Raw genomic sequence first — 21,826 nt, 5'->3', positions numbered from 1 at the left:
CCAATTTAGCTGGTAAAACAAGTAAGCAGTAACCAGACTGAGTGTAGAGTAGTAGTGAACTATAATCATCATAATTTTGGGTTGGCGTCTCTGAAGTTTTCATATTGCCACCATAACATATAGAAGAATTGGAATTTAAGGTCAAATTAAATTCTATGCCCACAAATTTTCTATCAGACTGAAGTCAGGGCTTTGTGATGGACACACCAATACCTTGATTTTGTTGTTAAGCATTTTGCCACAACTTTGGAGGTATGCTTGGGGTCATTGTCCATTTGGAAAACCCATTTGCGACCGAGCTTTAACTTCATGGCTGATGTCTTGAGATGTTGCTCAATATATCCACATAATTTTCCTTCCTCATGATGCCATCTATTTTGTGAAGTACACCAGTCCCTTCTGCAGCAAAGCACCTCCACAGCATGATGCTGCTACCCCCATGCTTCACGGTTGGGATGATGTTCTTCGGCTTGCAAGCCTCACCCTTTTTCCTTCAAACATAACGATGGTCATTATGGCCAAACGGAAGAAAATTTCTCCAAAAAGTAAGATCTTTGTCCCCATGTGCACTTGCAAACTGTAGTCTGGCTTTTTTATGCCGATTTTGAAGCATTGGCTTCTTCCTTGCTGAGCAGCCTTTCAGTTTATATAGATATAGAACTTGTTTTACTGTGGATATAGATACTCGTCTACCTGTTTCCTACAGCATCTTCACTTGGGATTGTTTTGCACTTTTCGCACCAAACTACGTTCATCTCTAGGAGACAGAATGCATCTCATTCCTGAGTGGTATGATGGCTGCGTGGTCCCATGGTGTTTATACTTGCGTACTATTGTTTGTACAGATGAACGTGTTACCTTCAGGTGTTTGGAAATTGCTCCCAAGGATGAACCAGATTTGTGGAGGTCCCCAAGTTTTTTTCTGAGGTCTTGGCTGATTTCTTTTGATTTTCCCATGATGTCAAGCAAAGAGGCACCGAGTTTGAATGTAGGCTTTAAAATACATCCAAAGGTACACCTCCAACTGACTCCAATTAGCCTATCAGAAGCTTAATTAGAACTGACATCATTTTCTGGAATTTTCCAAGCTGCTTAAAGGCACAGTTAACTTAATGAATGTAAACTTCTGACCCAATGGAATTGTGATATAGGCAATTAAAAGTGAAACAATCTGTCTGTAAACAATTGTTGGAAAAATTACTCATGTCATGCACAAAGTAGATTACCTAAACTACTTGCCAGAACTATAGTTTGCTAATAATAAATCTGTGGAGTGGTTAAAAAATGAGTTGATGACTTCAACCTAAGTGTATGTAAACTTCTGACTTCAACAGTAAACAACATTAGGCAGGTGGTGTTAATGTTGTGGCTGATTGGTATATATATATATATATATATACACACACTGTCTTATAGTGTATTTCTATATATACTTATATTTTCTATTCACTTTCAATTTTTATTCAATTTTTTTATTATCTCTGTCTTGTTTCATTGTTTGTGCACTGGAAGATTCTGTCACCAAAACAAATTCCTTGTATGTGTAAGCATACTTGGCAATAAAGCTCATTCTGATTCTGATTTAAGAGTCATCAAGAATATCTATAAAATAGTTGAACAATACCACCAAGTCCTACTCAGTCTTCTATATTTAGGTGTTATCAGTGACAAGAAATTAAAGACAAAAACTTGTCCAACTGGAAATTTGACAAATCTGTCGCATCTTTAAGCTACAGTAAAATAAAAATCTCTTTTAGCGCTCAAGCAGAACGTCAGCTCTGACCAAATCCTATAGTGCTGGGGTACACTTAAAATATGCAAGAATACAAACACATTTATTTTCCTGTTAGACCTGTTTTATCAAAGCAATTAACAGGAGAATGTACAACAAGATATTTAGCTAAAATGCTGACATTATCTATTATAGAACATGTCTGCAAGGGATGTCATTAAGCATTGACAAGACTTGCCTTTGGATGTAAAAGATCCTTCCTGTTCTTCCTCTGATTTGATTTAGCAGCTTTGGGGTAAACAGACAGATTTTCTTGCCACCTAAAATGAAACACACTCTTAATTAAATCCTAACATAAAATACAAGACCCAAAATGAAAGGACCCAAACCGGGAAACACACACTCGTTCACAAACACAAACCCATGCAAACATACAGATTCAGAGTTTTCCTACTTCTGCTTTTTGGACATCACGTTTGTTAAAATGTATTCCAGTTGTAAGGAAAAAAATAAAAGCTCTGAAAGAGTGAGACAACAGCCTGAACAATCCCAAAATCAACAGCTCTAAAGCTGGTGTTCCAAACACAGACCAAGTCACACACCCACACTAATCTAAGACTCAGTTGACACCTTCTATTACACTCTTAAAGGATTAGATCAGCCTTGCTGAGATTTACTGATTTATAACACTTAACAGTGGGATGAGATAGAGAGAAAGAGAAGATATTGGTTTATCTAGGGAACGAAGATCAGCTTGAGACACCGCAAGCAATAATTTTTACAGCTGGACTCAACAACTTCAATTGTCATAATGTTTATGCTTGTATATTCCATTTTATTTGTCTGTATCGCTCATGTGGATGTCTGCTATTGACAAAGCTGCTGTGAGGTGCAGCCAAGTTCACATTGCAGGTCAGAGAGTGCATTACCTACTGATGCTGAAGCTGTCTGTATTTTCTGTTCTGATATAGTAATCTCTGTCATTGAAGCAAAGCCTCAGACAGTTCTGGAAGCCGGATTGAGCTGAAGCATCAAGAACCTCACAGCACTGGGTCATATTCACACTTCCCTGGGGCAACGTACCTGGCTAGAAGAAAACACATATGAATTAATGTATGAATTAATTAATGAACTTTACACTTATATAGCGCTTTTCTGACACTACACTCAAAGCACTTGACATAATGAAAAGAGAATACTTTTCAACAACCACCAGTATGCAGCATCCACCTGGATGATGCGACAGCAACCACAGTACGCCAGTACGCTCACCACACACCAGCTGTTGGTGGAGAGGAAACAATAGAGTGATAGAGCCAATGGATGTGGATTATTAGGAGGCCATGACTGATGAGGGCCAATTTGGGGGAATTTGGCCAGGACAGGATTTTCTCCCCAATTTGGAATAACCAATTCCCTCTGCGCTCGAAGTCCTCGTGGTGGTGTAGTGACTCGCCTCAATCCGGGTCACAAAGGACGAATCACAGTTGCCTCTGCATCTGAGATCGTCAATCTGCGCATTTTATCACGTGGCTTGTTGAACGCGTTACCGCGGAGACATAGCGCGTGTGGAGTTAGACATAGCACACTATTCTCTGCAGCATCCACGCACAACTCACCACGCGCCCCACCAAGAGCGAGAACCACATTATAGCGGCCACGAGGAGGTTACCCCATGTGACTCTACCCTCCCTAGCAACCAGGCCAATTTGGTTGCTTAGGAGACCTGGCTGGAGTCTCTCAGCACGCCCTGGATTCGAACTTGCTACTCCAAGTGTGGTAGTCAGCATCTTTACTTGCTGAGCTACCCAGGCCCCCTCACTTCATTTTTCTTTCAGTTTTATACATCTAACACCACTCTAATAGTGGGTAGTAAAAAGATATGCTATCAACTTTAAAGTTGCTGTAAGCGAAATTCAAGTAGCAAACAAATGGCAGCATTCTAAAACTTAACGTGTATTGACAACCATCAAACTGACTGTGGCCCACGGATTATTATTATTTATAGCAGAGTCTAAGTGCGCATAGCAACCAAAAGCATCTTCTTTGCACTAAGTGCAGATAGTATTAAATGACGGATATAGTGGCAGATACTATTTGCACTCTAAATTAAATAGCAGTGTGTTTATTGTCTATTGTGTTTATTTAGAGTCCCACAAACACCCTAACCCCTAAACCTAACCCTAGCCTTCCCTTACAAAAATGAACCATAGTTTTACTACAGTAACCATTATATCACCATAGTATTTTGTAGTAAAATCAACAACCAAATTAAACATGGTTATTATATTAACACCATAGAACTGTAGTAACACCATGGTTAATTGAATTAAAACTATGGCTTCTGCCACAAAATATGGTTACTACAATATTACTATAGTAAAACCATGGTTATTTTTACCCGGATCAAATCTTTCTTTCAACTCCCGGACCGTCACCATTACCAAATCACAGCGAGGCAACCAAACTTCATGTTAATTTGTATTTATTCTCATAAGTAGAAGGCCTATTAAAAGAAATATTAAGAGTGCAGACAGAAAACAGGATGAGATAAGTGGGACAAAGGGGGGGGATTGAAACTGGGACCGTCTGCATGAAAAAAGCAAATCGACACCGTCTTTACACAAAGTGCCATTGCAGCGCGCTTAAAACCGCATTTTGTCTTTACTTTCTGTGTTTCCACCAGACTATTTACACCTTGTGCAAAAAGTCACTCAGTTTATTTTTATTTATTTTTCATATAGACAGGTGTTATATTTCACTGCACCTATTTCACCAATACCTTTAGGGAACTGGAATATTTTCAGCTTGTCATTTTATAATAAATACAAAATAAAAAAACTAAAAATCACTTACAGCACCTTTAAGGAAATGATTTCCAGATAACATTTAAATCATTTCTTTAAGGCTTTATAGTACAATGAAAACTCAAGAGCTAAATATATATTATATCACATTTACTATTTTTCCCATACAGAATAAATGTTTATTTATTCATGACAATATACAGGTGCCTTTATCCTATATTTCAGAAGATGATATCTGGGCATCAAAAAGTTTAGCATACCAAACACACAGGTCAAACCTCACCATCTCATCCAAAGAGTAGCGTAGAAGTCCATGCTCATAAAGCACAAAATACCTCCTCTGCCATTTCTGTGAAGGAGATGGAAAAGAAAGATAAAGGCTGGAGTAAAGGACCACGGTGACATAAGGGTCTGTATCTGATGAAAATAATCTTTAGAAGTGCCAGGGTCGTCACCCGTTTCCTATGGGCAGCACTGCTGAAGTCTGTGCCCTCAGGGGCCAGGAGAAGCCACCCCACCTGAACAAGCTTAGTCTGTGACAGAGAGAATACATAGATCTATAATGTATTCTTATTTATATCAAAAGAACACAGTGAGAAAAGTGTCATCTAAAGAGTGGAAATCTATTCGTACCTGATACAGATCTGCCTCGCCGAGTTTGTGCGAATCCACGGTTCTGAAGCAGTTTTGACATTTACTTTTATTGAAGATGTTGGCCTGGAAGCGGTGACACCGATTCTCTCTTGTGGAAAACATGGTGTTTGGGATTTGCAGGTGTCCCCCAACGTCACAACATTGTTGGAAATCTAATTTTTAATGACTAAATAATGATCAAAATTTAGTAAAACAAAAAAACAACAAAAACAAGGTAGAACTGTGGTCCGTTCCGTTCATCAACAACGTAAGGCCCTTCAGTCACTGCAGGGATAAATAATCACAGACTTTACGGAGTTTGAGTAAATGGATAACTGACGCATATACGGCTGAAAAAATTATACATTTGGTTGCATGTTCAGCTCCTATGCCCCAAAACTCTCGCATATACACAACACTTACAGAAGCAGCGTCAATTCATGCTCTAAATTAAGCGTAATTGTTGATGACTTGCTCTAAATCAGACCAACAGCTGTTCCAGTGTGCGCTAGCGAGTCTTCAAATCACAGGCTGTGTTCACTATGGAATACTAGCGTACTAATTACTGCAAACTACGAAGAACAACGGGACTAAAGGCACACCTTAAGAAAGGTGTGCCTTTTTTCTGATCACAAAGTGTATAAAGATTGAGAATATATATATATATATATATATATATATATATATATATATATATACACACACACACACACTGGCGGCCAAAAGTTTGGAATAATGTACAGATTTTGATGTTTTGCAAGGAAACTGGTACTTTAATTCAACAAAGTGGCATTCAGATCACAAAGTATAGTCAGGACATTACTGATGTAAAAAACAGCACCATCACTATTTGAAAAAAGTAATTTTTTATCAAATCTAGACAGGTCCCATTTCCAGCAGCCATCACTACAACACCTTATCCTTGAGTAATCATGCTAAATTGCTAATTTGGTACTAGAAAATCACTTTCCATTATATCAAATACAGCTGAAAGCTATTTGGTTCGTTAAATGAAGCTTAACATTGTCTTTGCGTTTGTTTTTGGGTTGTCACAGTATGCAATAGACTGGCGTGTCTTAAGGTCAATATTAGGTCAAAACAAATAAAAAATAAAAATAATCAGCTTTCTCTAGAAACTCGTCAGTCAATCAATGATTTGAGGAATGAAGGCTATACAATGTTTGAAATTGCCAAAAAAAAAAAAAAAAAGCAAAAAAAAAAAAAAAACTGAAGATTTCATACAAAGGTGTACACTACAGTCTTCAAAGACAAAGGACAACTGACTCTAACAAGGACAGAAAGAGATGTGGAAGGCCCAGATGCACAACTAAACAAGAGGATAAGTACATCAGAGTCTCTAGTTTGAGAAATAGACGCCTCACATGTCCTCAGCTGACAGCTTCATTTAATTCTACCCGCTCAACACCAGTTTCATGTACAACAGTAAAGAGAAGACTCAAGGGTGCGGGTCTTATGGGAAGAATTGCAAAGAAAAAGTTACTTTTGAAACAGAAAAACAAAAAGAAAAGGTTAGAGTGGGCAAAGAATCACAGACATTGGACAACAGATAATTGGAAAAGAGTGTTATAGATCTTAACCCCACTGAGCTTTTGTGGGATCAGCTTTACTGTAAGGTGCGTGAGAAGTGCCCGACAAGACAGCCACATCTATGGCAAGTGCTACAGGAAGCGTGGGGTGAAATATCACCCGAGTATCTGGACAAACTGACAGCTAGGATTTTTTTTTTTAATGAGAACTCTTTGAAGTAGTTTAAGAAGTTCTGAACATTGTTTTTTTTTTTTCAAATTGTAATAGTAATTTTTCACGTTATTAATGTCCTGACTATACATTTGTGATCCGCTGAATGCCACTTTGGTGAATAAAGTATCAATTTCTTTCCATAAGTGCAAAATCTGTACATTATTCCACACACAGTGTGTGTGTGTGTGTGTGTGTGTTGTGTGTGTAAGTGGGGTTATAGTGATATCGTGTGAATATTGGGACAATAGTTATTGGCAAAATTTGCTAACTTAAGCAAATATTTTTGAGACAGCAAGATGGTTTTTACAAATTAAGATAATGCTTATTCAAAATAACCACTTCAGAAAACTGTTAACCATTTTCTGATTATTTCAAGTATTCTATAAACAAATGGATCTCTGTTGTGATTGGATCTGTCAATGTGAGCCTACTTTGAAAAAAATGCATCAAATTATTTCTGCTTTTTGCCCCAAATACTATCCTTTCACTTAGTAGACAGTTTTTAAAATAAGACTTTTTTATTTAAGCACCTTTAACAAAACTAAAAATGATATATGTATTTTGACTCGAACAATTTTGCAACATTTAAAAAAATTATTAAATATTAGATCAAATTACATTAAAATCATCCTTTAGACATTGCGAGAAATTATCTCATGGATCAGGTATAGTGACAAACAGGTGTTAAAGGAATAGTTAGCCCAAAGAAAATTCTCTGAAAGTGGAGATTGATCTGTTTCTCACCCACTTATATCATTTTGCTTCAGAAGATATGGATTTAATCACTGCAGTTGTATGGATTACTTTTATGCTGCCTTTATGTGCTTTTGGAGCTTCAAAATTTTGGTCACCATTCGCTTGCATTGTATGGACCTACAGAGCTGATCTATTCTTCTAAAATCTTTATTTGTGTTCAGCAGAAGAAGGAAAGTCATACACTTCTGAGATGGCATGAGGGTGAGTAAATAATGAGAGAATTTTCATTTTTGGGTGAACTATCCCTTTAAGGAAAGTATTGTGGTAGTTTTTGTGGCTGTTTAGTGTTTTGGGAGAAAATAAAATAAAAAGTGCCTCTTACCCCATGGGACCTTTAGCCCCATTGTACCCTACTCATTTTGTATAGTATGTGAAATAGAATGTAGTGCAAACCAAACCATAGTAGTATGTTACATTGATGTCACATGACCTCACTGTTGTATGTTTTCAGAGTGGTGTCCAGTTATCATCTTGGAAAGAAAAGTTTATTTTATTTATTTGTTTGCTTATTTTTTTTACATTTTTACTTTTTGCATTTTAATCTCACTTTGTGTAAAGCTAGGCAAAGTGTAATAAAAAAATACATGAAAACATAGATGTTAAATATCACAGTTTATATTGCTTCACTCATCATACTGGAAATGGAAGTGCATTGCATTGTGGGATACAGTGTGGAGCAGTGTGCTCTGGTTGTTTACTAGAGCTTCTTGGTTGTATACTGTACATTGGGTATTTTATGCATGTAGAATGCTATGCATAGTATACATACTGCAGCCAAGGCCATGGAAAATGACTAAACCAAATATAGGCCTATGTATCTTTTTAGAAGTCATTATCAGTTGCAATCAAATACTTTACAATTGTTCTATATTGATAAGTTGCTTAAAGATCTCTGCAGTGTTCAATATTGTAATAGTAAAAATTGTCTTTTTAAAATATGGATATGATAAAATTTCAATACAATTACAATATGAAAACCAGTGTTTTTTATTATTAATAATAATTAATCTACAATACATAAAGGAATATACAGGATTTGTTGTCTATATGTCAGGTTAAGCAGTAATGATGAAATTTATATTCTATCAATGACATAAAAACAACAGAGATCATTATGGTTAACAAGATTTTGATTCATGCCACACCTGTCTGTTAAAGCAGTAACATAAATGCTTGTCTGAATGGGTGAGAGTGAACGAGAGAACATGAGTTTGATTAAAAGTGTCCACCATCTGCTTTCAAATCAGCTTTCATCTTCTGTTTGTTCATGATGGACTCCAACTCAGTGGCCTTCTGCACATCCTGAAACAGAGGGATGAGAACGCAGATGTGAAGAGATTAACATGTGGCATGTGAACTGGACTAACTTTTTTGCAGTTTAAAACAACCGGTATTTCAAAGTTGTTTCAAGACAAGAATTCCTGACTGGGCAAATATGTGAAAATACCATTAATTCCAAGGTCATGGATGATCAGGAAATATCTTGGAATTTTAACATTGTGATTTCCAGGCCAGAAAAAAGTCACAGAAAGTAAAGGAGTTCAATCGACAGCATTTGTGGCATAATGTTGATGACCACAATTTTGTCTCTCCTTATCCTTAATAAAAGCAAAAATGGAGGTTACAGTGAAGGACTTAAAATGGAAGTGCATTGGACCAATATATTAAGTGTTTAAAGGCACAAATGTGAAGCTTCTAATTTTAAAAAAGCACATTAATTCTGTTAAGACTCGTGTATTATTTGAGCAGTAAAGTGGTTTAAATCGTCGTTTGTGGGGTGGTTTTAGGGTTTACAGCATTATGTCGTCATGGCAATGAAGCTGTAAAATTGGATATAATTTTACACAGAAAAAGTTAGTAAGCGATTTTGTAACAATAAGTCATATTGCTTATTATTAATGCACATATTCATTACGTCTTGTGGCTTGTGAGAATTTTAATGTTTACAGATTGGCCCATTAATTTCCATTGTAACTGCCTTACTGTAACACAGATTTTTGACATTAATTAGGAAAATATTTTTTTTTTGTGGTAATCAACATATGCCACAAGTGCTGTCGATTTGGGGCCTGAATAGCTCAGCGAGTATTGACGCTGACTACCACCCCTGGAGTCACGAGTTCGAATTCAGGGTGTGCTGAGTGACTCCAGCCAGGTCTCCTAAGCAACCAAATTGGCCCAGTTGCTAGGGAGGGTAGAGTCACATGGGGTAACCTTCTCATGGTCGCAATTAGTGGTTCTCGCTCTCAATGGGGCGCCTGGTGAGTTGTGCGTGGATCACAGAGAATAGCATGAGCCTTCACATGTGGAGTCTCCGCAGTGTCATGCACATCGAGCCACGTGATAAGATGCACGGATTGACGGTCTCAGAAGCGGAGGCAACTGAGACTTGTCCTCCACCACCCAGATTGAGGTGAGTAACCGTGCCACCATGAGGACCTACTAATTAGTGGGAATTGGGCATTCCAAACTGAGAGAAAAGGGGATAAAATTAATAATAATAATAAAAAATAAAATAAAAATCCTTTAACTACTGGTACTGATTCCTATGATGCACAAAGGGATCTTCCACAAGGGGACGCATTCAAATCTCAGGCTTTTGTCTTATTGGAGACAATTTTTCTCCCCTTTTCTCCCCAATTTGGAATGCCTAATTCCCAATGTGCTCTAGGTCCTTGTGGTGGCATAGTGACTAACCTCAATCAGGGTGGCGGAGGACGAATCTCAGTTGCCTCTGCGTCTGAGACCGTCAATCCGCGCATCTTATCACGTGGCTTTTTGAGTGCGTTACCGCGGAGACGTAGCAGGTGTGGAGGCTTCACACTATTCTCCGCGGCATCCACACCCAACTCACCACGTGCCCCACCGAGAGCGAGAACCACACATATCGACCACGAGGAGGTTAACCCAACGTGACTCTACCTACCCTAGCAACCGGGCCAATTGGTTGCTTAGGAAGCCTGACTGGAGTCACTCAGTTGGAGACAATTGTTAACCAATAAGTATAAATTGCTTAAATCTGTTCATTCCAAGGATTGGTACCTGACATACAAATGGAAAACCACCTCAGCAATCTCTATAAAATTATACTGGATAAATCATTATTCATCAATCACAATAACTGGGAGAGTCATTCTTGAGGGCAATTCAACTCAACCACAACAGACATTACAAACTGCTTTAAAAACATGTCAGAACTGCTATAATTACATAAATATGAATCCAAAGTTCAAACAGCACTGAATGAAAAGTCTAACTAAACTGATAGACTCATATTGATGCTGTAGGCTAAACAACCCCAGCAGATTGACAGACTGTTCTTTTTTATTGATTGGGGCCATGACAGCTGAAACTGCTTAAGGGGGAAATCAGAATTTCAGGATGTATAAGGTGAAGTATAAGAAGAATTCTGTGAGAATGCTTCTGTAAGTGAAGGATTTACCTCCAGCAGGGCTTTCTGCACCATGATCTGGCTGTAGACTCTACTGCCCTCCTCGGGAGAAACAGCACGCAGCTCCTCTTTATTCAGAGAGAAGAGCTGAGCTCCTGTTAGGACACCCAGACTCTGCACAGTGCTGAGACAGAGATAAAATCAAGAAGAAGAAAAAAAAAAAAAAACATTAAAGGAGTAGTACATCCAAATATGTCACCCTAATGTTGTTCCAAACACAACATGATTTTCTTTTTTCCATGAAACAAAAAAGGCAATATTAGGCAGAATGTTGGCCTGAGTCACTATTAATCTTTTTTCCATACATGGAAAGTGAATGGTGACTGAGGCTAACATTCTACATGACATCTTCTTTTGTGTTCTATAGAAGAAATTAAGTCAAAGGAAACAACATGAGTAAAGGGTGAGTAAATTATGACAAAATCAAATTTTTTTGGTGACTCACAAATCATTGAATCCTTTGGCCTTGAGCCACTCCTGAACCTCAACTATAGGAGAGTGGTAGTCCAGCGGTGCGGTTGTCTCATTTGTTTTATTAATTACCACTGGGCGTGTTGATGCTGTTCTGCCCTTGGCCAATCGCTGCACAAGCTCATCGTTCATCATTATTACTGTTAACACACATCAATATTAGAGAAAGTATTAAAATGAAAACAAATTGTGCATTTATAATATATGAATTGACATATATGATATCCCCTGTGAATTTTATGACATGTAAGGGATAAAGTACAGTCAACCATTATTAATAATGTTTTTATTTTGCAAAAATGACCGACCAAATAAGTAAAAAATGGACATGAAAAATGTAGTTAAAATTATTTTATTATCTGAGAAGAAATAGACCATGTCTAGTCTACGTGTTTGACTGTAGAATGTATTATTTTTTCATCGATGACAATTTGCAGTGTTGTTTATTTGTTTGCATACAATACTTTGGAGATAATGAGTCACCATCCCACTCTGTAACCTTGATCATAGTGCATAGGTGCTCCAGAAGCACTGTTCTTGAATCATACTTTGAATAAAAGACATCTGGTAAGAAGTGATGAGAAATGACAAATTAATAAGTAACGAAGTAAGAACTACCTCTTCTGTCTCCATCGTCACTAATTGGTGGCATACTGTGGGGGCGGGGATCAAGGCGGTTTTCACTTTCGCTCGAGGAATGTGGTGCAGCGTAGGAGAACCGCCCACCTTTCGGAGGAGAGATAGGAGCTTTCTACAAAAATATGATAGGAATAGATATTACAGTTTCATTTTCTGTTAATGCATGATTTTCTGTAAAGCTGCTTTGAAATGATGTGTGTTGTGAAAAGCACTATACAAATAAAAATGACTTGACTTGACTTGAATAAATTTGTGAGTGAGCATGTGTGTGTGTTATGTGTTTCTGTGTGTGTGAGAGAGAAGGATTTTACCATAGACTGATGGCGCATTACTATGTTAGAAGAGTCGACCTCTGTGTGATTGATCGGCTCAAGGATATTATATGGAATGAAACCAATTTGGTTATATTCATTCCGACATTTCCACCATCGCTTAGATGACTCTAACACCTGAAGGAGAGACAGAATGAGTAAAAATAAGGAGAAATTTGCAGATAGTTTAGAAACTGGGTGCATGTGCAACATAAAATCAAACAACACTTTTATATGCATCATATAGACTAGTCGTTCCCAACTGGTTTTGCACCAGGAACCAGATTTTACATTGGACATCAAGTGGCGACAAGCAGAGTGAACTATAGCAAATTAAAACATTTCCTAACCACTTTCATCAGCATAGCTAATATAATGAAATTCAGTTTATTTTGCTCAGAGGGTGAGAGAAAGAAATCAGAACCTATTAAATGCGTCTTTCACTGTCCGGCAAGGCGATGCAAGACGATTTAAACTGTAATGTGTTGTGTATGATATCCTGCGGTGCTGAAGTGCCGCCTAAAGCCTCTAGATTAAGTCAGTCGTGCAACCTTGATGGATACCATACCGATGTCTCAGTGGTCAAAATCTGCAGGTTCCAGAGCGTTTTGAATGGTTTTCCCCTTATCATACAGTAAGTGCTACTTACACTGGCACTGCCACGTTTGTAACATCAGTTTTTCTACATTAATGACAATGACAATGAATAAAAATTAAATAATACATTTTATCTGGAGTGCCAACCCCTCTACATTCTGTGGATGCTATTATTTCTGGACTGTGCAATTAAATTCACAGTTTTGACCAAGCATGTGTTCGCACTACTTTTTATTTGTGCCTGACTTTGAACTGGTGGAGCTATAGATCTAATGACCCTCAGATAAAATTAACCGATATTTTTTATTCTTCCAGTCAAAAATATATGAAAGCTGTAACTAATCAGTTCTGGCAAGTGACCATGGTATAAGCGGGATAATCCACAGCTAGGTGTGCGTTAAATTATTTTAAATGCACTTCGCAGAGGTAACCACCCTCCGGTTCTTCCCCTCCATGTTGTGCATTTAAAATCATTTAACGCATACCTAGCCGTGAATTATCCCTTACTTTATGAATGGCATTCTATGATGTGTCATATTGCTCCTATTGGTGTTATATTATTGATTGTGCACATGTTATGTTATTGATTGGACAATGTTAGTACTCACAGTTTATCTATAAGAAGACCAAATAAGATGTGAGTTGGCACACTGAGGAAGGCTTTTGGCTGAAATGTTTCTTTTTTTTAAGTTGCCTGCTGCTAAATAGAAAAATTGATTTTTTTCTAAAGACATTTTCAGAGTGCACACATTTTCTTATTTTTTGATTTTTATTTTTCCCTGCTGTTCACAGCTCTGTCTGAACAGACCACAACCTACCATTTTGGAACCACTTTTACAGACCAATCTGGGGTACAATTCATTTTCCAAATGTGTGTGTGCAAGGTACCTCCAAGTTTTCTCCCTGTAGTACTGAGAGCTCACTATTGTTCCGTGCCACAAAGTCATAACTGCAGCGGTACATCCTTTCTTCTTGAGGAAACATAGAGTCTTGCATCCTACATCATAAACACATATACAATGAGACAAGTGCCACCACAAAGGCATTATAGACACAAATAGGGTGAGGGCAATACAAACCCTTCATATTCCTGCTGGATAGTTCCTTGTGCCTGATCCATTACATGTGGAAAGAGAAAGAAAGGAGGTAAAAGTGATTTGTTTTGTGTTTGCATCTATCTCTGTGTGTTTGAGGTGATGTCTCATACCTTTTTAAGAGCTTCCTGTTTGTGCTGTGACTCTATGGGATCCTTGATTGGTTGTCCATAGGCATCTAATGTCTCAGGCTGCCAGCCATCCAAAAAGACAGGTGTGTATTGAGGCACAGTGTCACTGAGTTGAGAGCTGACACACATACAAAAACACACAGGGGTTAAACCTCTACTTACCAATGACCATTTGAAATAGTTCTAGATTGCCTCAGACTAATTTAGACTTTAACCTACTCTTAATAAATTGGTTATTGTAATGGTTATTTTTGTTTTCAGGATTCATGAAGGGTGAATGAAGAATGTTAAAAGTGCACCCAGTAACTAACTGTTACAATGCTCTATATTTAAAGGTGCACTCAGTAACTTTTTGCTTGTGTCATCATGGACTTACAGTGACACCTAGTGGTGTGGATGCAGCATCATTCAAAATCAATAGTTTTCAGTTACAGATGCCATTGGAGAAATTCACTATTTACAATCAGCCATGATTAATTTAATCCAAGAGTGAAAGTGTCCAATAACAAGACGGTTTCTGAGATTAAGCGAGAAGTTTTCAGCTGGTCATGTGATTCTAGAATGGCAGCCCCCATGAAGGCGCCTCTGCCCCATGTAGAATAAAAACAGCTTTTATAAAGTTACTGATATGACTATGAGTCCTCATCTCATGCAAGTTGTCATGATTTTATGCATATGTTTCAAAATTACATTTAATTTATTTTTGGAGTAAAACTTTTTCATGGGGAAAAAATACTGAGTGCACCTTTAAAGGGACAGATCACCCAAATATGACATTTCTGTCATCATTTAGTCACCCTCATGTCGTTCCAACCCAATTTGACTTTCTTTCTCCAGTGGAACACAAAAGAAAATGTAAGGCATAATGTTAGTCTCAGTCACCAATCACTTTGCATGTTTTTTCTAAACAATGAATGTGAATGATGACTGAAGCTGTTCTATAATATTCTGCCTAACATCTTTTGTGTTCCACTGAAGAAAGAAAGTCATACATGTTTTGAACAACATGGAGGAAGTAAATGATGACAGAATTTTACTTTTTTTTCTGCCATACTATCCCTTTAACATTGCAATAAAGGTTATGGATCTGAGGATTGCTTTTAAGATAAAGTGTGCAAGAAATGTTCTGCATTTCTGCAAAACTAGCAGCATTAAACAGAATTGCCAATTTATTTGGGCATGTTTTCTAGAATTATAATTATGTCCACTAACAGAATTGATGATTAAGATATATTACTGACTATGGCAGGTTCCAGTTAGGCCCGAGAGAGGCCCAGAGAGATTTCTCTTCCTCTTTAAGGTTCTGTTGTAATAGTGATATCGCTCCACTGGTCATAGCAGGGCTGGAGACCGTTGCTGCCAACTCAGGACCACCTGTGGTCTTCACCATCTGGTGAACACACATCAACAAACAATATAAACCATAAGGTGCTTACAAAATTGTGGAATCTTTCTGTGTTGTCCTCTAAATTAAGGGTCACTGTTCAACCTATGTTACTAATCCCAAAGTTAGGTGACTGAAACATTTTTAGTTGCATGTGAATGCATGTGCATCTCTGTGTGTGTGCATGTGTTTGCATTTCTCTGTGTGTACGCTGTGTGTGTGTGTGTGCAAGTGTTTTTGTGTTTCTTGTTTTTGGGTGTACTGTGTGTGATACTCTTACCAAGTTCAAAGGGATGAAGACATGGTGCAAGAGCTCTTCTGAGGTGGGCTCTGAGATTTCTGTCTTCAGCCGGTCCTACAACAAACACATATATTGTTCAAGCATGCAAACAGGGAGATAAAGAAATAGAAGAAACAGTGGAAGGTGGACAGACAGCTACAGAAAGAAAATACATTATCTAAAAAGGCAAGATTTATGTGACTGTCAAAAGTATTCACCTTACCAATAGACAAAGAGAATATTTAATCTTCTGAAAAATATCCACAAACTCTTGTTCCGATGGCGGGGCTGCCTTTTGTGTGAGAAGGTCATCTACAAACACAGATTTGTAATATTTTGTAATAAGATTTTAAAAGCGTTGTTTTGTTCATTGTTGTTCCATCAACAAAAAGAGTAATCAACACAGCAACACAAAGACGCATGTCTGGAATGCCACAAAAAGTGTGATGGAAACAGTGAAGCATCCTAGAGCTGTTATACTAAATATCACGACTCATCTTGGAGGAACACTGCTTGTCTAATCAAATTATAGGACCAGAATAACAGTTTGAGTTTTTTTAAAAGATATTTCTTAAGCTCTTGGCCAGGCTTGTGATGTATGGAACTATGATCAATAGCATGTTATTAAGGACATCTATCTCACCATCTGGCTCTTTCTTTTTCTTGTTGCTCTTTTTACGACTCTTTTTCTTGCTCCGTTGCACTAGAGCACTACGAGCCTCTGCCGTCTGCTGCAGACGTGCCATAAAATGCTCCACATCAGCAAAACAGTGATTCACCAGTTCCTGACATAGAAAGACACGTAAAACACTACAATACTGGTAAATTAATACAGTCTAAACATATTCCATACTCCATCCAACAGTCAATATATCATGCAATAGTCACACTTACAACTTCTCTCTCTCTGTGGATCAGGTGTGTATTTGTTTTCACTCTGTCTTCTCCATTTACTGCACAATGAACAGTGAAGAAGAGAGGCATATTTTATGTATGTTCATACTGCATTTTGTCATGAATACGTATTGTCATAAGGTAGGCCTATACATTTACTCAAACAGACATACACTGACACACATGCATAAACATTTACACACATGCATATATACCTATGGGAATAGGGTTGGCAGTTTTTTCATTTGGAGGCACCACAACTTTGAGCAACTTTGAGTGTTTTCTGGGGATAACTGTGGGAGCCTCCATCTAAGAGAGTGAAAGAATGAAAAGGAAAAGGGGGATATATATATGGTTATTGTATTATGATCTTTTTACAAGCACCACTGAAACATATAGACATTGCAACTGAAAATATTCTAAACAAACCAGATTTGGCCCAATCAAACCAAACAGCATTAAACACCGCCACTCAAAGCAGGAGCACTGGCTGTCATCATTCAGATAATAAAACATGATAATGGAGTTCAACAGAGACTCTGCCTTTACTGCACTGTCTCACCCAAGTCTGCAGTCTGACAGCTTTACCCAGTCCTTCTGTTTATTTATTAATCAGCATTAAATATCTGAACAGTAAAATAACTTTGGAGGCCTCAGAATTGCTCACATTTGAACCTTGCATACTAAAGGCTCTTTAGAACACCATTAAGGCTTTCATTCTGTCGAAAAGCCAAAGCTAGGGTCAATTCAGTTCAACTGTGCACTGGTGAGTCACAATTACAAGAAGACAAAACCATAGACAGAGCGGACACACGTGTATCATTCTTTTTGCATGTATTTAGGAGAATAAATCATGTATGAGTATTTCAATTTACTTGTCATTTAGCAAATAATTTCTGATCCAAATTAAGTTACAGAAAACTATTTTTTAACAACCCCCAATTTAGGGTTAAGGGCCTTGCTCTTGGCCATAACAATGATGGAGAAGGATTATGATCTGAGTATCTCTCCAGTTCCTGGGTTACCACTTTATGTGGGATCATACCTACAACATGTAGTCCATAGGTCCATATTAGGTTACCACCACCCAATTATAACAGTGGATTATTAGGTGGATGATTATTTGGCAGAATATACTGTGCAATATATATTTTCAATGGCTCTCTGGACAACTTGATTCTAATTGTGACACACTTCGTGTTCATGTTGCAGTAATGTATGGTTGACACTCCATTATCTCAGGCATACATTATAATGATAAATGCCGAACACAGACTGAGAAGAAAATACCAAGAAGGGTGAGAGAATATAATTCCACGGTTTAATAAAATAAGCTTTAGGACTCAGGCTGCCATAACTCCCTATAATTAAGACACACCTGTTCAGATTGGAGTTTTTCTTCTTCTTTAACCATGCATTGAACCAAACAAAGTGAAATCTGTATTTTTAATAAATACATAAATCTGTGAAATTTTGTAAATCTGGTCTTGGCAGGATTTCTTGAGAGATTCACTCATTAGTTGTTAAAAATCTGGGATGAAGAGGGTTGACATTCCATAACCAATACATTGCTCAACATCAACTTCATCAGCTTCATTCAGTTATATTAGTGACCATTCAATTAGCCCAAATAAAGGTGTTAATAAGCCAATTGATCCCAGGTTAAATATGTCAATTAAAGTTTTCAGGTAAGAAGTTTTCATTAGAACATTTGCAACTCAGCAAATTTGACTTGAAAATTTCAAGTAAAAATCTCCTCTTCTAAAAGTCTGAAATTGAACCCCACTGGAAAAACAGAAAAACACTCACAACATCAGAAGAAACAAAATCACTCTTTTCCAATCCAATGAATATTTCAAAAACTAGGGCCTTCTGCAGTACAGCTATTGCCTCTGTTAAATCAGTGCAATGACTGGAGGAGTGGCAGCATCTATGCGCAGGTTTATTAACACAGCTGCTATTATTAGCAGAGATTTCTTCTATGTTTTGTCCTCATTCACACATTCACGTGATAGAAAAGAATAGCTTTAAAATAATATTTTTAAAGTACAGTCAGACACAAAATATAAGCCTTGCTTTAAAGATAACAGTGCATTAATTGTTGTTATAGGTTAACTAAGCTAAACCCTAGACGGTGAATCATTTTCAGTACGGGGGAAAGCAGTGATGCATTACTGATGTGCATCACAACTAATTTCTGTGTCTGATTATAAAATAATCTAATTCACCTGTTGCCTCATTCCTAGTATGAATACAAAGTATCAGTGTAGAAAAATTCAGTTTTCATAACATTAAAGATTTAGAGTCTTACCGTGTATCAGATGTGTGCACCTCCTTCTGTTATATCTTCTGTTTACACCTAATAGAGAAATGTGAGAACAGGAAAAACAAGTTGATCTGTTTAACTTGAAGCAAACCTGGACATCCTCTCCTTCTCTCTCTCTCTCTCTCTCTCTCTCTCTCTCTCTCTCTCTCTCTCTGTCTCTTCTGAGTTTCAGGAAATGCAGGGCATAGATATCTGTGTGGAAGTGTGTAAATTTACTCCCTGATGACTGCATTACTTTGACATGCCTCTGAGAAATGCACAATAAATGCAACACATCTTCTAGCAGATAAGAGTTAAGACTCTTTGACAGGCTTAGCCTAGACTGCGAAATAAGAAAATATTGATATAGTATATAAAACGAATGAAATAAGTGCACTGAGACATTTATTTATAAATACATATATAGTCGCCAACACTCAAAGAGCTACTCTCTTCGGCGGAAGAACTATGTCACTTGATGTTTCAGTATGTTCAGGTTAGGCTCGTTTGACTAGATCTGTCATACTTCTACCTCTTAATTTTTCTCTCTCCCACTCTTTTTCTGTCACTAACAGGTATGCAGAAATGCTGTTACCTCAGTGTTTAAGCTATTTGCCCTGTACTTGTAAATGTCTTGGCTGATTTCTGTGGTGCATGCTGTCATCACTCAATACTATAAGAGGGATATTATCTGCAAAGGACTATTTATGTCTTGTCTCTTTTTGTTTGGTTTAAAACATAGGCCTTAATATGGTAGATTGTTTATTTACTGCAATGCATGTATTACCAATGCATTATTTTCTGCATTTTTTAAGTCAGTCATTTCTCATTGTTATTAAATTTAATTCCGCTGATTATAGTGTGCTTTTTCATCGTGCAAAACTTTTAATTGATTATGTTACTTTCATAATCAGAAAAAAAAAAGAAATACCTAAAATGAGCTTTAATTTAAAAGGATAGTTCGCCCAGCAGTTTAGTTGTCATTTACTCACTCTTTGAAAGACAAAATGAGATGTTAGGCAGTATGTTAGTGACTGACAGCCTCAGTCACCATTTACCGTCATTGTATGAGAAAAAAAAGACTTGTTGCATCTTCGTTTTTATTACCATAACACCACGCTTTCCCTGTGAACATGATTGCCGAAGCAGCCATGGGATGTTGCGTATAGTGGAACATACTGTATGTGACTCGATTGGACTTGGACTGGCGAAATTTTAAAATGTGAATAAAGATCCACAGACATACTTTTTTTACACACAACAATCATTTAATTTAATTATCGAAGGTACAAATACGTTTTTGAAAGTTTAAATGGCTCAGAAATCTAAGGGGACACGTGCCCCCTCAGATTGAATGGGCATGACGCCACTGAGCGGGCCTGTGATGGCAAGTAAATGATTATTTATTATTTGTGTGAACTGTCGCTTTAACTTTGATTACATCATTACCTAATGCATCATTACAGTTTGGCAAAATCCCTCTTTACATACACAAAATACATCCATACAAACCCACAACCACATATGCACTCAAATGTAACTTCTCACTTGCAGTCACTGTCATTTTGTTCGATTGTTCTGTCTGTTGTCTATTGCAAGTGACACCTTGCCGAGTAGAAACAACCGTGTATCATTCGTTCTTTCCATATTCAATTAAGAATCCAAAATCGGAGAAACGAAAAAAGACTTATTTCATTAATCATTTACAAAACCAATTTTAAAAAACAAATAATGACTTGTTTTTGTGCTTTTGATTTTATACTGAAGTAAAAAAAGGACATTGTAAAAATGGGACACTGTGCGTTTTGATAATTAGATTTTCCATCTAAAAAAGAAATGAAAAGAGGTGAAAAAATGTATTTGTACATGTGACTGGCCCTGAAATGCTCCTTTCTTCTCATTGGTCAACTTGCACCATCGTCTGTTCTTCCTCAGTGTCGTGAGACCGTAACAGTTCACTGCTGTTAAAATTTTCAGATGAATTTGTCTCAATTAATATTGAATTCTTTATCATTTATTCTCCAAAATGCACCATGTTTATTGCACCTGTGCTGACTCTCTCAGCACAATGCCTATAACACATAGCTAACAGTAAAATTTTCACTGAATTCAGTCACTGATGAAGGGGCTTCGCCTTCGTGCCAGCGTGCTCAAGCATGAGACTCAGCATCGGGACAATCAGTGGCATGTCAAGCGAGTGATAATAGCGGGAGAGATAAATATTTAATATTTAAGAATATTTATTTATTTAGATGTTTATAAATTAGTCCCTCACTGTGTTTGCCAAATGTAACTGCCAAATATCTTCTTACAGTTCTCATTATTCGTGCTACAAAAAACGTTTCTATAAATTCTATAAAAGTGATGCAACGCCGCACAGCAGATCAGTTCTGGGCACTGCTGGCTAACCCAATAATACCAGAACAGTTCCAAATTTACAAGCCAAGTACCGCATCCCGAAGGACCGAGTCAGGACGCTTTTTACCCCCAATAATTATTATATAAGCGTTTTAAATTGGCATCACTGTTGCGTGCTTTTTCTGACCAGTTACAGAGTTACAAAAGCATTGCTGCCCCCCC

The 21,826-nt window shown here is 37.4% G+C and overlaps 2 protein-coding genes across 2 annotated transcripts; both read right to left on the bottom strand.

Annotated features, from left to right (window-relative positions):
- Positions 1-2,657: 2,657 nt before the first annotated feature.
- LOC127450975 (myosin phosphatase Rho-interacting protein-like) lies at positions 2,658-5,755 on the bottom strand. Its single transcript, XM_051715461.1, has 4 exons — positions 5,173-5,755; positions 4,995-5,072; positions 4,823-4,888; positions 2,658-2,819 (listed from the first exon to the last, which is right to left on the bottom strand). Exons 1-4 carry the CDS (start codon positions 5,293-5,295, stop codon positions 2,658-2,660), a joined length of 429 nt encoding a protein of 142 aa, XP_051571421.1. The 5' UTR covers positions 5,296-5,755.
- A 1,625-nt stretch (positions 5,756-7,380) lies between these two features.
- Positions 7,381-19,392, bottom strand: LOC127450593 (epidermal growth factor receptor kinase substrate 8-like protein 1). Its single transcript, XM_051714826.1, has 15 exons — positions 19,253-19,392; positions 17,157-17,250; positions 16,942-17,000; positions 16,691-16,832; positions 16,271-16,359; positions 16,048-16,122; positions 15,625-15,773; positions 14,366-14,501; positions 14,238-14,269; positions 14,047-14,155; positions 12,562-12,699; positions 12,230-12,362; positions 11,586-11,751; positions 11,132-11,264; positions 7,381-8,991 (listed from the first exon to the last, which is right to left on the bottom strand). The coding sequence occupies exons 2-15, from the start codon at positions 17,248-17,250 to the stop codon at positions 8,905-8,907; spliced, it is 1,542 nt and encodes a 513-aa protein (XP_051570786.1). The 5' UTR covers positions 19,253-19,392; the 3' UTR covers positions 7,381-8,904.
- Between the last annotated feature and the right edge of the window lie 2,434 nt (positions 19,393-21,826).

This window comes from Myxocyprinus asiaticus, chromosome 13 (assembly GCF_019703515.2).
Source record: "Myxocyprinus asiaticus isolate MX2 ecotype Aquarium Trade chromosome 13, UBuf_Myxa_2, whole genome shotgun sequence".
In the NCBI taxonomy this organism is placed as follows: Eukaryota; Metazoa; Chordata; class Actinopteri; order Cypriniformes; family Catostomidae; genus Myxocyprinus; species Myxocyprinus asiaticus.
This window is presented reverse-complemented; position numbering and strand designations above follow the sequence as displayed.